The sequence below is a fragment of the Anguilla rostrata genome, chromosome 14 (assembly GCF_018555375.3).
Source record: "Anguilla rostrata isolate EN2019 chromosome 14, ASM1855537v3, whole genome shotgun sequence".
NCBI lineage: Eukaryota > Metazoa > Chordata > Actinopteri > Anguilliformes > Anguillidae > Anguilla > Anguilla rostrata.
The window spans coordinates 552,501-567,818 of NC_057946.1; the positions used below are offsets into that span (position 1 = coordinate 552,501).

The 15,318-nt window shown below is 42.5% G+C and overlaps 1 protein-coding gene across 5 annotated transcripts in view; it reads right to left on the minus strand.

Annotated features, from left to right (window-relative positions):
* LOC135238963 (cytosolic purine 5'-nucleotidase-like) overlaps positions 1 to 8,651 on the minus strand; it is a 27,330-nt gene extending 18,679 nt beyond the window's left edge. For 2 of the 5 annotated variants that reach the window (XR_010325233.1, XM_064307191.1), the window contains exons 1-2: positions 8,303 to 8,651; positions 2,660 to 2,733 (exon numbers count right to left, since the gene is read on the minus strand). Coding sequence is in view for 3 of the 5 variants with exons in the window: in XM_064307191.1 (XP_064163261.1) it covers positions 2,660 to 2,733; positions 8,303 to 8,442 (214 nt within the window). In the remaining 2 variants the exon portion in view is untranslated. The remainder of the gene's footprint in view (positions 1 to 2,659; positions 2,734 to 8,302) is intronic. The other 3 variants (XM_064307194.1, XM_064307193.1, XM_064307195.1) reach the window with 3 other exon arrangements.
* Between the last annotated feature and the right edge of the window lie 6,667 nt (positions 8,652 to 15,318).

The window sequence follows — 15,318 nt, forward strand, 5'->3', positions numbered from 1 at the left end:
CCAACGGTGAAAGGCTGCCATGCAAGGTATCAATCAGCTTGTTGGGAGCAATTAGGGGTTAGGTGTCTTGCTCAGGGACGCTTCGACACACCCAGGGCAGGGGGATCAAACCGGCAACCCTCCGACTGCCAGACAACCGCTCTTACCGCCTGAGCTATGTCAGTTATAAAAAAATGTTAAGCATCTGGTTGGGACATAACTCGGGTTCAGAAACCACGGTAACGTTCCACAGGCCAAAGGCACACAAGCTCTCACAGAAAGGGCTTCAGAGGAAGCCACGGAGGGCGCAGCCACTGGAGATAAGCACCTATCACATGTCAAGGATGAACTCAAGGTCTTCCAAAACAGACTGACTGACAACAGAGGGCATCGAATCTGCAGCCAATCAATGGAACAAGATCGACTGTCTGGGAAAAAATCAATGACCCGCAACTCGCAGTGCCTAAGCCTGGAAACCAAGCAGACGTCTACAGAGCTCGGAGCGCATGAGTTAGCTCAAGCGACAACTGAAGACTCACCTCTTCAGGCTGCACCTCTCCCCGTCCCTCCCTACCTCCCTGTAATCTCTAAATCAACTGTTGGGTTGTAACCAGGTAGCTGTTTCGTAGGTGACTTAGTTAATGCACTCGTCTTATCTACTACTTGTATTTTTGCGTAGACTGCGTTGTTGCTGTTCTCGTTTGTGTTGGTATTATTCACTTTATCCTTCAGGGTCCAAGTTGAACTATGCGGTTGTTCCCTGCACTTGGAACAGTACTTCTCTCTAGGGTTTTTGACACACTTGTTCCTGGTTATGGTTATACACTTTGTTGTACGTTGCTCTGGATAAGAGCGTCTGCCAAATGCCTGTAATGTAATGTAATATTCAAGCCACCAGAATGCCACAATCATGGATCATGGTTTCCTATTTACTGATTTACTGTAAATTTGAATGACAATCTGTGACATTCAGTTGAAATCATGAATTGAAAATCTCATTGTCTATGTAGATGATGGTAGTTGAGGGCTGCCAGTTTGGAATTTACATTTTTAGAGGCAGGGCCAGTTTCAAGTGGAGGTCAGAGCGATACAACCGGCCTTGTCACATATAATATTTTTTGAAGATGGAGACTGCACTACTGGCTGGACTAAACAATTATTGCCAGCAACCATCACCTCTGTTAAAAGCAAAAGCAAACTTCCATTTCTGAAGCGGTAATCAGTAGCTGAGCTGAGCTTACCTCCTAACATGCTTGTGTTTGGTCTCGTTAGAAAGAAACTAACATCACGGATCTTAGCCCTGCTTCCAGCAACGTGAGGCTACCTTGATAAGTAAATTTGTCAGCTTTGAGATAAGCCAGTCCTCGCCTGACCCCCCTTCTACCCCGTAACTTGGCCCCATCCAGTCAGGCCCAAACATCCTTCCCTGATCACCCAATCCATATCCATGGGCCAGGAGAAGAGGCTTAGGGGTAGGGTTAGGGTTACGTAGCTCGTCTATCAAAAACATAAAACTTTCTTTTGGCTGCCATCTGGGGGATCTTGTATCTCGGTCTGGTGTTTTTTTGGGGTCCGCTCTTGTGTGGGGTCTTGTGTTCTTGGTTCTTGGTCTTACAGCTTATCTGGCCTTTCACATGTCCTCCCTGGCTGCTCTCTTTTGGTCTCTGAACTTTGGTCTTGGCTTTCTTGGGATTAACTTCTGAGAACCAAGCTGTGGTTTGTCATCTTCTTTCATTCATTTCTTCTGTGACTGTAACTTGTATATGTCTGCTACATTCATTGTTTAAGTCAAACCTTCATCTTTAGATTAGACGTTGAAAATTTATTGTCATTTAATAATTCTCTTCACTGTAATCTGGTTGTGTGTTGTACATTTTGATAAAGGTTAATCCAACATGTTCCTCTGCCTATCAACAAATTAATCAATATGATTTAATAGATGATTTATATCTTCTAAAATAATAACCAACTTAAATCTAATAAATACATTTTACACACTGGATGAAGTGAAGAGTTTTTAACATTCATGCATTTGTGTACTGCATTCAGAGTGCCAAACATTAAAGGGGGGGGCTAGCTGTTAAAACTTCTGGATTTGGACTTATTGTCATTTCAAACAGATTCTCATTGCCCCTACATCACACAACTGCCCTGCACTGTGATGATACTGTCAAATCAGGAAGTACCAACAGTATCAGGAGCTCTGGGGATATTGGCAGTTGATGGAAAATGGATATGACATTTTAAAAACAAACAAACTGGAAATTAATATGATTGGGGCTCCTTATTTTCTCTAATCTTCAAACTAAGAAAGACAGAGTAACATTAAATTGTGCAACACTGGTACACTATGTGATTTCTTCTATTATCACATTGACTGCACAAACAGATAAAATGAAGCATGTTTAATGTGGTAATTAATGTGTATATCTGAATGGCATGGAAAACCAAACTGTTCAATACCCATGATAATGATCCCAATGCATCATGGTATTGCAGTGGTGCATTGTGATCTGATAAATTTATGTCAAGTTTATTAAAATTAACTGAATTTCTGGTAGAAATGAAAAAAAAAGCAGCACTTCAATGGACAGATTTCAGTATCGCTGTTGTAAAGTATCGGGTCTAAATTTGGAGGATTACCCGGTATGACTAAAATATAACCAAGGCTAATACTTACTGGCCAGAGTGTAGTCCATGTCAAAGCCATAGCATCTGATATTTTCCAAATTTAGACTCCGGTTGACAAAAACCCTGCAGTAACCAAGGATGGGAAAGGATAATTAGACATGTATGAAGCATTAGTTGGCTTGTTTACTTAATTGTTTAGATAATTGCACATAATTGTTTCTGTACATCTTATAATTTTAGCTTAATGAATTAATGAATTGGGCATTGGGCTACAGTTGCTGGATAAAGTAATTGGACTTACATTAGTACAATGGTATTGACTCCTGACTATGACTATGTTTGTAATGGTCACAGTTGTTGTTTAACAGGCAGGAAGTGTTTTTTCAGTATGGATGATCTACTTCAGCAGGTTAGAAGTGTGCAGTGGAATCATACATCTTACCCACTACCAACAGCCCCGCCCCCTACTGCCCTGCTGTCTATAGCCCCGCCCCCTACAGCCCCGCTACCTACAGCCCCGCCCCCAACAGCTCCGCCACCAACAGCCCCGCTGCCTACAGTCCTGCCACCAACAGCCCTGATGTAAAACCCCTCACACTGAGACAGTTACAGCCAAAAGGTTGATGGTGAAAATTAGCATTTACCTCTGTGGAAACATGAGATGCCTCTCATGTGCTGTGCTCCTGTGATGGAAATGCCCTCTCAACTGTTACTGAGCCACACCTGGCAGCCTGCAACCTTAACTTATCCATTGCCACCCCCAGCCTCAGCAACGGTATTGCAATAGGCATTATCCGACAAAGGAACCAGCCAATCAATCAGAGACTTTAACCTGAGCACACAGCCTGAGCCATAATGGCTCCCTGAAAGACATTTATTGTTTCCTCTCAATCTGCTGAAAACTGATCACCCAGAAACGAGCGGTAGTCAAAATATGAAAACCATTAAAACAAGGCTTTGGTAGGGAGATGTTTCCGTTTGTTCCCAAAGAGATCCGCCATGAATACAGCATCACAACCCAGGCAGTCTGATCCCCACAAACCCAAGTCTCTCCTGTCTTGCTCTCGAGGAACAGAAATGACTTCAGCAGCAACAAGCTACACTAGGGAGGTGACAGCTTAGAGCAGGGCTGCCCAACCCTGTTCCTGGAGAGCTACTTCCCTGTGGGTTTTCACTTTTTAAACCTACGAATCAGGAATTTAGGAAATTAACTTTGCTATTTGTCACAATCCTTTCTTTCCAAAGCTTCTCCCAAATTTGATAAAGTAAGGATGCAAGGGTTTGACAGCTTAGAGTGGTCATGTAATGAGTAACTAGTTGCCACTGGGTACTGGCTGTTGTCAGGTAGAGATAAGACATCCGGAGCTGGGTCAGTGTTTGATGAAGCCTTCTTATGACTCTTAGTTGTTTGAACAGGAATCATTTTAATTAAAGTCATCATGTTCACAGAGCGTTATTTTCAAGACCACCAGTTATGCTGAGTTCCAGTCCTTCCATCTCCAGGCTCGAATTAATCAACTTAAACCTTGATAACTCTGCTTCCAAGGTACAGTAAGTCATACATCAGGTGAAGAGCTTGTACTTTAAAGCGATCCCAGCTGTACTATCACCATGAAACAGGATGTCTGCCAGTGTGTCCAGGTGGAAATCTGCCTCAAACAGGGTGAAATCCCTGAGAGGAACTGAAGCTGGACTGGTGTAGTGGAACAGCTGATCTGTAACACGGACACCAAAGATGGTCCTGAACACTAAACTGCCAGCCCCACATCCAGTCAACCATTTCCCATACAGCACAGGCTCCTCTTATCACAGGTCCATCATTGCAGAAACGCAGCCAGGTTGTGCTACCTGCTGTTTTGACAAGGTTTGCACACTTATGGCTGACAACAGCAATAAGGACACTTTTGGGGAGTGAGTGCATTACTGTTAGCATGCTGTATGGTATGTACACACTCTAGCAATACAAACAATGATTATTACATTGTCATGGTAATAACTACAATAAAAACAGACTGGAAAGGAGAGAGAGGAAGCAACAGAGAGACAGAGAGAGAGAGAGAGAGACAGAGAACACCCCTGAACTGATTATCCTACACCCCATTACCATGACAACAAACTACACAGCACAGACTGCTCCACAGCCCTTCAGGACTCTGGACCTGCAGGATCTCCATCCTAAAGCACAGGAAATGGCCATCTCAAAAAAAGAAGGAAAGACTTCTTCCAGTGGCAAGTTTCTTGTGGAAAGGAAAACACAAACTAAGCAGAATAACCAAAGTCTGATGTCATTCGAGACTCATGAGGATCGTACGCTGTAGAGTGGAGCTGCCCAATCACACGTTATTTCACAGGACTTAAGATGTCCATAGAAATAGAACAAGAGTTCCAAGTCACTGTGGTATAACATAGAATGTGTGATTATAACTTGTTTCTATCGTAACTTTTCAAGGAAAATGAGAATTTCGGGAATTAATAGGATCTAATACGCAACTTAAACACCTGGACACCTGCACAAAACAGGACCAGCCCATGAAACAGGGAATCTCTGTTATTCTTTTATTCCCATGAAAAATAACACAAACATGACATCACAGAGCCATCGCTCCAGCTGGGGAGGACAGACTGTTTAATATTTGAGCTCCGATGGAAATCAATGCAAATCCTGCTGGAAACTCAGAGTTCCATGACAAAAAAATAAATAAATAAAAATAATTAAATAAAACACTTCCCTCTGCCTAATCAAGGCTTTCTGGAAAGCGCCCCAGTGACCTAAATTTGGAGGAGAGGGAGAGGCAACAGAAAGCGGCCCCCCACCCCGTCCAGTCTTCTGGCCACACGAGGGGGTCTGGTGATTAACTATCACACCCCCGTGGATTTGGGGCACAAGCATCAGCGCTGAAAAACATCTGATTTTTACTGCAGTCCGGAGTCAGTAGCAACAGCTACAGCATTTTAAAGCAGAGAGTTCACAGGGCCAGTGTTTTAATGCTCCTCAGTGCTAGATTCAAGATTTTTGTTCAGTTCATTTATCTTAAGCTCAATCTGCTTGCGATGAAACTACCTTTAAGTATCAAATTTTACCAATCAGTGAACAGAGCAACAAAAAATTACTTAATCTCCTCTAACGTATTTGGCCAATCAGTACGCAGAGGATAAAAAAATGCATTTAATCAGCCAAAGGAAATTGACTCAATAATGCTTTTAAGAAAACACAGTCTGTTATGCTATCCTTTCTGACATTTCTATGCACATGAGGTAACTGGTGATAAACTAAGGAGAAGACAGATATCACCACAATCTACTGAGGTAACTATCTATGGTTACTGAGGTAACTATCTGTGGTTTCCTATGCAAACTTTAAAGAGCTTAAAACAACATCAGAACTTCAGCAACCAGCACAGTGCCCTGGAAGATAAGAGGCTTTAGCACTAATGACTCCAGGCATGCCCCACATCCCAGGCCCGCTACGGTCAATTCCTCTTTGTCTTAAACACACAGGGCTACCGTCAAACACTCACAACATGGCTTCCACATCTGCCCCTTCAGAGCAGAACACATGCAGGAGCACCCAGGGTGCACAGGGTAGGCAGGCATTGCCCTCCTTTAACAGAGAACAGGTTTGCTTTCATATCTAAACAGTTCCCTCCGCAATTATTCACACCCATGACCAATAGGAGCAAAACCAGCTATACACAGTATATAAAATACTATGTAGATAAATCAGCTGGAACATATTCCCATAAAATGGTGAACTTATATTATTTTCCTTTATACTAACGCAGTTTCTCAGAGAAAATTATTGTGCAAAACAAGTAGTATCTGTATCCGTGCTGGGCAGATAAACGCTCTGTTAGAGCTGAATTAACACTGAAGGCTTCACTCTGTGCACAGTGCTTCAACTGCAGAGTGTTCTACTGAGGGCATCAGATGGTCTTCCATTCCCAACATTATGTGCTGCTTTGAGGGCGACGTCTGTGTTTTACTGTGTGTGTATCTGCTCTTATGTGTCTGACTGTGTTTTACTGTTTGTGTATCTGCTCTTATGTGTCTGACTGTGTTTTACTGTTTGTGTATCTGCTCTTATGTGTCTGACTGTGTTTCACTGTGTGTGTATCTGCTCTTATGTGTCTGACTGTGTTTTACTGTTTGTGTATCTGCTCTTATGTGTCTGACTGTGTTTTACTGTTTGTGTATCTGCTCTTATGTGTCTGACTGTGTTTTACTGTTTGTGTATCTGCTCTTATGTGTCTGACTGTTTCACTGTGTGTGTATCTGCTCTTATGTGTCTGACTGTGTTTTACTGTTTGTGTATCTGCTCTTATGTGTTTGACTGTGTTTTACTGTTTGTGTATTACATTACATTACATTACAGGCATTTAGCAGACGCTCTTATCCAGAGCGACTTTACCAACTTACATGCCTTACATTGTATCCATTTACGTGGATATATCTGACAATGCAGGTTAGTACCTTGCTAGGGTACCGGCGTGTCCTTACTCTGGAATCGACCTGGACCTTTGTACAAGCGCGTTCCTTACCACTGTGCCACTCGCTGTATCTGCTCTTATGTGCTTGACTGTGTTTTACTGTTTGTGTATCTGCTCTTATGTGAATGAATGTGTTTTACTGTGTGTGTATCATGTGTTTGGGCTTACAGAGGGCAGCAGGTCCAGCGTGTATCAGTACCCATGCACCTGTGCAGGTGTGTCATTCGCCCGCTGTGTGCGAGTCAGTACCTGAGTACCTGTGCAGGTGTGTCATTCGCCCGCTGTGTGTAAGTCAGTACCTGAGTACCTGTTACCAAGATAAATGTGACCATTCAAATATGTATAGTTTACATGATAATATTCTAAAATGTTTCAGTCACACTCAGACAGTTTGCAATAGAATTATCGGTGTTTAATTAATGCTAATAGAGTCTATACTCGTTAAAGAGGGATCGAAGGCACACTCCCAGTAAAATACTCTTTCAGAGTTTAACGCAACGTTTTCGCTGTACAGTTTCCCTCTGAAACATATCCGGTAAAACTCTGCAATCCGAGAATGTTTGTTTCACTTAAATGTGAGAATTTTTCAAATTAAAATTAATATTCCAAAATGACCGAGAAATTGTTTAGAAAGTGCTAGATTGTGTTTTCATCATACCTCCAATTTATGTGAGATTATAGATTTTTCTGAAAACCGCAAATGGTGTATAAAAACGCAAAACTATTATTTTGTAAATAGGACCATGTATGGTGTTGTTTTAGAAGTACACAGACAAAGAACAATATTAGAGAAATATTTTTCACCAAGTGGAAAATTATGAATTGCGCCTCTACGTGTATTATTGTTGAATGGCTGACCCTGCATTTTCTGATTCCAGAACTTAACATTCATAGCTAATAATTAATTATTGCAGTGTAATAGTAGCGACTCCTAGCTGATGAGGTATGAATAGGAGGTGCTCCAATAAATCAGACAGTGAAACTATGCGCCTTCATAACAACAGCTTTTTCCAACTTAAAATATCCATCCAAAATGAAATCGGTATCTTAAATAAGTTCATGCGAAGTCTGTCCTTCTTTTAGAAAGTGTGTGTCCAGAGCTTGCTTTGCAACGGACTAAAGTTAACTCTTTGGCATGTTCCTGAAAGCCGCATTTATCGCAATCACTGTGGCGAAGTTAAGTTACGGTATCACTGTCCCCTCACCTGTGGTGGTAATCTCGTTTTACAGAGCGGACCTCGAGATGGTTCGGTTCGGCTCCTGGTTTAAAACTCGGTAGAGCTTCTTGCCAGCCCAGCGCCGGCTCCCCCGTAGTGGCTGTTGTTTCAACAGAAATGCTCCCCATTGTTGATCACGCTTCCCCGAGCGCTCTTGCTCTCCAGTCAGCAACCGTGACTGCCGTTTGCAGCGGTGAACTGTTTTCCAAAACCAAAAAGATCTGTTAAGTGTTCTACGTGCCTAACTTTTCGCTTTCGTCAGTAAACAACCCCTCCTAGAAGCTCCCCCGGTCAATGTACGTAAGAAGGGGGGCGTGAGCCCTCCAGCAGACACGCACCCCCGAGCTTGTCTAAAAACTTTGGTCTGCACGCGGAGTCAGAAACCCACTTCGAGCGCTAAGATTATGTTATCAAGGATGGACACGCGCAGCATCTGGGAGCGCACTCCCCTCTCGTGTGCGCTCACCGTGGCTTCTGCGCACGCTGGCTCCTGCTTATCTCTGAAACACCAAAGATTCCACGCTAAATAAACTGCGTGGAGAAATAATGGTCAAGATCTTAGTGAAGACTTCGTATTTGAAGAAAGAAAAAAAAAGTTTGAGTGTGAAAGATGCCCCTAAAAGTATTAATATGTGCATTTCCAGTGTCAATTCAACTCTTAACTTATAGCCTATCATTTGGTTTCACTCTGGAAATTGGGACCAAATCTCAACTGTTTAAAGTAGAATAAACATTGTTATAGTTGAATTAACACATTTTACCGAGTTTCGATATCGCGCGACCCCAAATGCTATCCACCCCTCGGCACAGGCTTCCAAGGAAATTCTGACTTCAACGACAATATATTTTACAAGTGCCGTTTGCAAGCATGGTTTACGAGACAAATGAACTTAGCTATTAATACTATTTCTGGATTTTTACTTTGTTTTCCAGTAAAACGTTCGTGCTGCGATTGAAGCATTGTTTCAAACACTCTCTTTAACCCACAAGTGCTCTAATCTCTGCCCAAGGCAAGTGCAGATCTGTTTCGCTTAACCTCGTTCCTGTGTGACGGCTACCACAGGGCCACTTATTCCAAACAATTTGCACAAATACACATTTATGCTTCCAAATCCAGAAGCCTATTGCCAATACTCTTTTATTTGTCTCGCCAAGTTCAGTTAATAGGATCTTCAGGCTTTACATGCGCGTAATCTATTAGAACTTATTTAAAGCGCTATGAAAATGTTACATATCTTGTATGGTACGGCGGTCACACCCCTAAATGTTCGCCAGTCCTCCAAAAACAATGTTTTTTCTAGCACGTGCATGCTGCCAGTGCCACATCATCCAGGAACCTGAAACTGTTTTTGCTTGTAGTAAACATTATGGGTTACAAAATTGCCTAATATAGCACATACGGTTTGGTGGTCATGCTTAGCTACTAACATTTGGCATTAGAATTTCAACGTTTTCAGTACACAGAAAAATGTCATTGTTAAAAAGTTATTACAGAGTGCCAGTCTGCTAGTTAAATGTAATGCATAAGATCCCAACTGGACTTATATGTAGGCCTACACTGTAAGAGTTGAATTAACACCGGACATTTTACAGTGCAGCTCAATTTACTACTCACGCCTAGATAGGCCTTTAAATGGCACACAGCCGTACAAGACACAATTCACCCTAGCATAGCCTACTTGCGCGTGTGTTCACAAAAAAGGTTAATTAACCACAGAATCAAGAAGGCAATGACCATCCCAATCCCCGGACCTAGACGCCACTGTAGACACTGTGAGAGGGCGCTGCTGGTTGGCTCTTTTTGGCCTCACTTGGCATACCGGCAGCCTCACGGTCCCTCATAGACTCAAATTTTCACCGAACCTTTGCTAGGTCCGGCGGTCCGACGCCCCGAGGCAGCAGTTCCTACACCCCTCATGAGGTGGGCCCTTCCGTGAGTCTTAGGGCACTGAGTCCATCGCAATCCCCGGCGGTCAATCGGGCACCCGTGGACTGCATGCCAAAGTCGTATTTGAAAAGGACGAGCTTGGCATTAGAGTACGATGTGTTAACAAGCCGCGGGTGACACTTCGGAGGAGAACAGTGTCTGCGCTGTGCCGAACTGGCAGTTGGGTTAGTGCATTCACGTTTGAGCACATTGAACATTCCAAATTAGAATTTGAATTGGATGCGTGCGGGCGCAGGTTGGGTGCCAAAAAGAAGAAGAAGAAAAAAAGAACAAAACACTGAGAGGTGAGCTGAAGAGGACAGCCCCCAGGCGAAGATGAAGGACTATGACGCATCTGGAGAGATTCTGCACGGAGGAATAGGTTCAGACCTCGCGATGTTTTCTCCCACCTCCACAGACAGACATAGTGCTAATAATTGCGACACAACCTGTGTCTGTCTCGGAATTAAAGTAATTTTTGTTTAAAGATTTTTTTTACTTTGAGCAATGGCATCGTAGCAATATTATAGTTAGTTTTCTCATGTTACTAAGCCTACATGACAAAATGTTCAGTGTTAAATCGAGTGTTACAGAGTAGAAAACATTTGACATACAAAGTGAATTTTATCCCGTATTGTTATTCATATTAATTGAGGGTGCGCTAATTTTGGATGGCACTTTGTGTGTATGTACGTTTTCTTATATTCAAATATTTTCTTTTGTTTCTAGCCTCCCTGATACTACTAGAGTCCTCTTTCCCTTAGAAAATATGCAGTAAGACCTACCCGGTTGGTCCTGTTGTGACCCCAAATGTAATTTTAACGGCACCCGTGGCTATTGGCCAGTATTTATTTTAACTGAATCACCAGGCCTGCACCCCTCTTGGCTACTGTGGACCGAATAAATATCTATGTTCCTGTATTGCCAATACCATCTCACCAGACGCTTCTACCATCCGGTTTAAAATAAAATAAAGTTTGTAAACAGCCTTGACAAACGTCTTCATAGCTGTGGTAGATCAACACTGCCCTCCTGCGTACAGTTACAGCAACTGCATTCCCCGTTGCTTCTTGTATCATTTTTTCCCTCCTATAGACGGTCCCGTCACGGAACGGAAACCAATTACCTTAAGCTTACATTTTAACACCGCAAAAACTGCAAGCATAAACATTACTTCAGAAAAACGGATCCTAACATTTTTTAGTTTGTATATATTACGATTGTTGCTGCAAACATATTAAAAAAAAAAAAAAATATATATATACAAGAATGACTCGGTTAGAGATTCATTTTTTACTGGCCATGAAACGTACACGGAAAATAATATTTTACGGTGTGTGACCGTGTAATATGAACTAATAAGAGGATTGTGACGGGGAGAGCGCAGGGTACACGATTTATGAGGAGAAATACCGGAAGGTGGTCGTATGAAACGGCAGAAAGTCTGAGGTTACAGATACTGGCCGAGAAGAAGAAAGGGGGTAAAACAACGCGTTGGTAGAACGCTGGTCTGAGAACTTCAGTTGGGAGACCCAGCAAGCAGAGAAGGCCGCTGGCATACACACTCTAACAGCCATTTAGGGACACAACCATCCCTGCGCCACACAATTGAAGATTATTTTTAATTTATTATAATTTATTTTATTTATTTATTTTTTTTTACAGTTTTGGGCCACAGCATACTTGTTTAGGGCTATCAAAACCTTAGAGGTCATATAGTTTACATACATCATGATAAAAGTGCAGTAAAGCTTAAATAAACAGGCAAAAGACACAGAGTGTTTGACTTCGAGCCATCCTATAAGTTTTCATTTGTTGGTCTAGGTTTAGTTTTATTTCTCTGGGTCTGGATGTAGGCCTACATGTTTAAGGTCCAGCCATGTTTACTTGCCTACCCCACCTGGCTGTAGTTTTGGGAATTACATGAGAGTGGGAGGGGCCAGTTTCCATTCAGGTGTGCAGGTGAGGCCTGCTGCTCAGGTTAGGAGGTGAGGCCTAGATGTTAATTTGTGGGGGGGGGGGGGGGGGTAATGGCGCCCTCTAGCGGCTGTGACTTGAGATTGAATTCCTCAGTTGGTCTCAACAGGAGGAGAAGCAGCGTGCTGCCAAAGGTATGTCCAGGTAAACTCCAGGTAACGTGAGACAAGGTGCTCTTGAAGGGAGTGTGCTTATACAGTTTCAGGAAGAGCAGCTGTAAAAATATAGAAAATTCAACTTACCTGAAACTTCATACATGTGTGAAGGAAAGTGTTTAATAATCCTTTATTGTAGCAGCATACTTTTTAACCAGCATTAATCCAGCATCAGTAGATATGCTGATAAAGGCAAACCACAGGAATTGATAATTTATTTTAATGTATTATAAATTCTGAAACTTCACAGAGCACACGCTGGAGTACTGTGCAGAAATGTATTGTATGGTCACACGCCCGTCTTCATTGCTGAGCGTCTGTATTACTGTAAAGCACAAAAACGATGAGGGATAGCTAATAATGGACGAAAGCCAAAAACTTTCCTTTCCACAAAGTCAGGTTCTGTGGAAATATAACCCTGTTAATGTCACAACCCTGAGCTGTTCTCACCTGATCAGGAAGTTGGCACCATTTCACATGGCCCTTCACAGCTGAATGACTTTTTCTCACAAAGTCAATAAAAGTATCCTCTGTGACTGAACTGGGGTTCGTACATTACATTACATTACATTTATTTGGAAGACGCTTTTATCCAAAGCGACGTACAAAAAGTGCATTTCATGGTCATAGACAACTGCTAAACACAGGTTCAGTAAGGTACAATAAGTATTTTGTACAGCTATTTCTAGTCAAGAACACAGTTTAGTTCACACAGTGAACACTATTCAGACCTAACCTCTGCAAAGCCAACTAGGCAGAAGAATAAGCTACAGTATTAGGACAAATACAAATTACCAAAAAGTGCTGGGATGGGGCAACATGTAACAAGTGTCATGAAAAAGGGGGGGGGGGGGATTTAGAGTGAAAAATACAGCGTGGTGGTGGTTAGTCTAGGTATAGTCTGAAGAGATGAGTCTTCAGGCCACGGCGGAAGATGGGTAGTGAGGGGGAGGTTCGGAGAGGGACGGGGAGTTCGTTCCACCACTGGGGAGCTAGGGTGGAGAAGCTCTGTGATCCCTTTGGGCGGGTGGGAGGGGTTACAAGACGCCCTGCTGCCGCAGAGCGGAGTGACCGAGCAGGCACATAGAATCGAGTCATGTCCTGCAAGTAGATGGGGGCTGTCCTGTTGGCAGCAGTGTAGGCAAGGGTCAGTGCTTTAAACCGGATCCTGGCAGCGACCGGTAGCCAGTGGAGTGATCGCAGCAGAGGAGTGACGTGGGAGAATTTGGGAAGGTTGTAGATGAGTCATTTATTTTTATAGAAGCAAGAAAAATGTTCAGTTAAAAAAAATGTACATTTGATGGTGTGAATATGGCCAGTTTTAACTGCCTGTATGAGTTTATATGAGGTTCGTCTGTATAAACTCATACAGGCGGTTAAAAATGGCCTCATTATCAGATCAGCTGAAGTGGCGTCCACCGTTATAGAATGAGAAGTGCATGTACCTGTCGTTCTTACCTGTCCTTCTTACAGCCTAATGCAGGCTGCTTTAATGGATGCAAGACCAGACCGTACTGTGCACAATGGGCTCTTATTCCCAAATGCCATATTCACACCATCAAATATAAAATTTTTTTAACTGAACATTTTTCTTGCTTCTAAAAAAATGAATGAATAAATAAATAATAATCCTCACACAGGTAGAATAGAGCCATCGAATTCATCCTGCATGCAGCACGTCATGCTGGAGACAGCAGGTACCTGTAGAGTCAATGCTGTTGTTTGTAGTATACCTGTAGAGTCAATGTTATTGTTTTTAGTACACCTGTAGATTCAATGCTGTTGGTTTTAGTACACCTGTAAATCCAATGCTGTTGTTTTTAGTACACCTGTAGATTCAGTGCTGTTGTTTGAGGTACACCTGTAGATTCAATGCTGTTGTTTGTAGTACACCTGTAGATTTAATGCTGTTGTTTTTAGTACACCTGTAGATTCAATGCTGTTGTTTGTAGTACACATGTAGCTTTAATGCTGTTGTTTTTAGTACACCTGTAGAGTCAATGCTGTTGTTTGTAGTATACCTGTAGAGTCAATGCTGTTGTTTGTAGGATTTCACTTACTATCTACAAACAACAGTCAAAATAGTAATGGCGTTGCAGCAGGATGCAGTAGAGAAAACCATGCAACAGAGGCAAGCACCGTGTATTACGTGTGAAATGCACGTGCGCATGCCTGTGTGCGTTTGTAATGTTGCCTGCTCCTGGCCACCTGTTCCCCATTGACATACGATGCGCCTTGCGGTAAGTTAAACAGCGTAATCCAGCTCGGACCACAGCTGAGGAGTACGCGGTTGTGGTGGTGACCTTTGTAAGGAGTGGCCTACTGACAGATGCTCTGCAAGCCGCACAAAGAGTCACTACATGACGATACATTTTTCTGTTTAATAACGCATGATACTCCACTGCATAATAATTCATAATACTCCCGTGCATAATAAATCCATTCGATAATAATGAAAGCAGACGTGGTGAGAATAGTATACAAATGGTTATAGCAACTATTGGTTATAGTATTCTTTTATAAAATAATTTCAGCAGATATTTGACTTGTTACAATGTGACAGTAAATCTACATTCACCCCAGAGATCTATTATAATGGCTTCCTAAATGTGATAGCTGTGTCTTTAAAGCAGTTTCTAAAGCTTTTCCCCTGGTTACATGACAGGACGGTCTTCCTTCACACTTGTCACCGCTCTTGTCATTGATCTGAACTTCATTATAAAATAGCGTCGAAGAAAATCGCCGTCCTCACGCAGAACTACAACACCTGCTTGGGTCAGTTATGCCGCGAGTGCTCTGCGTATCCCTTCTCCTAAATCCCAGAGGGAACTGTGACCCTGGTTTTGTTCAGGTAATTTAACCTGAACCGCTCCTTGAAATAGCCCCCTCTCAAATTGCTATTATTGAATAACAAATTGTAAGCTACACAAGTCTTCTGTTGTATC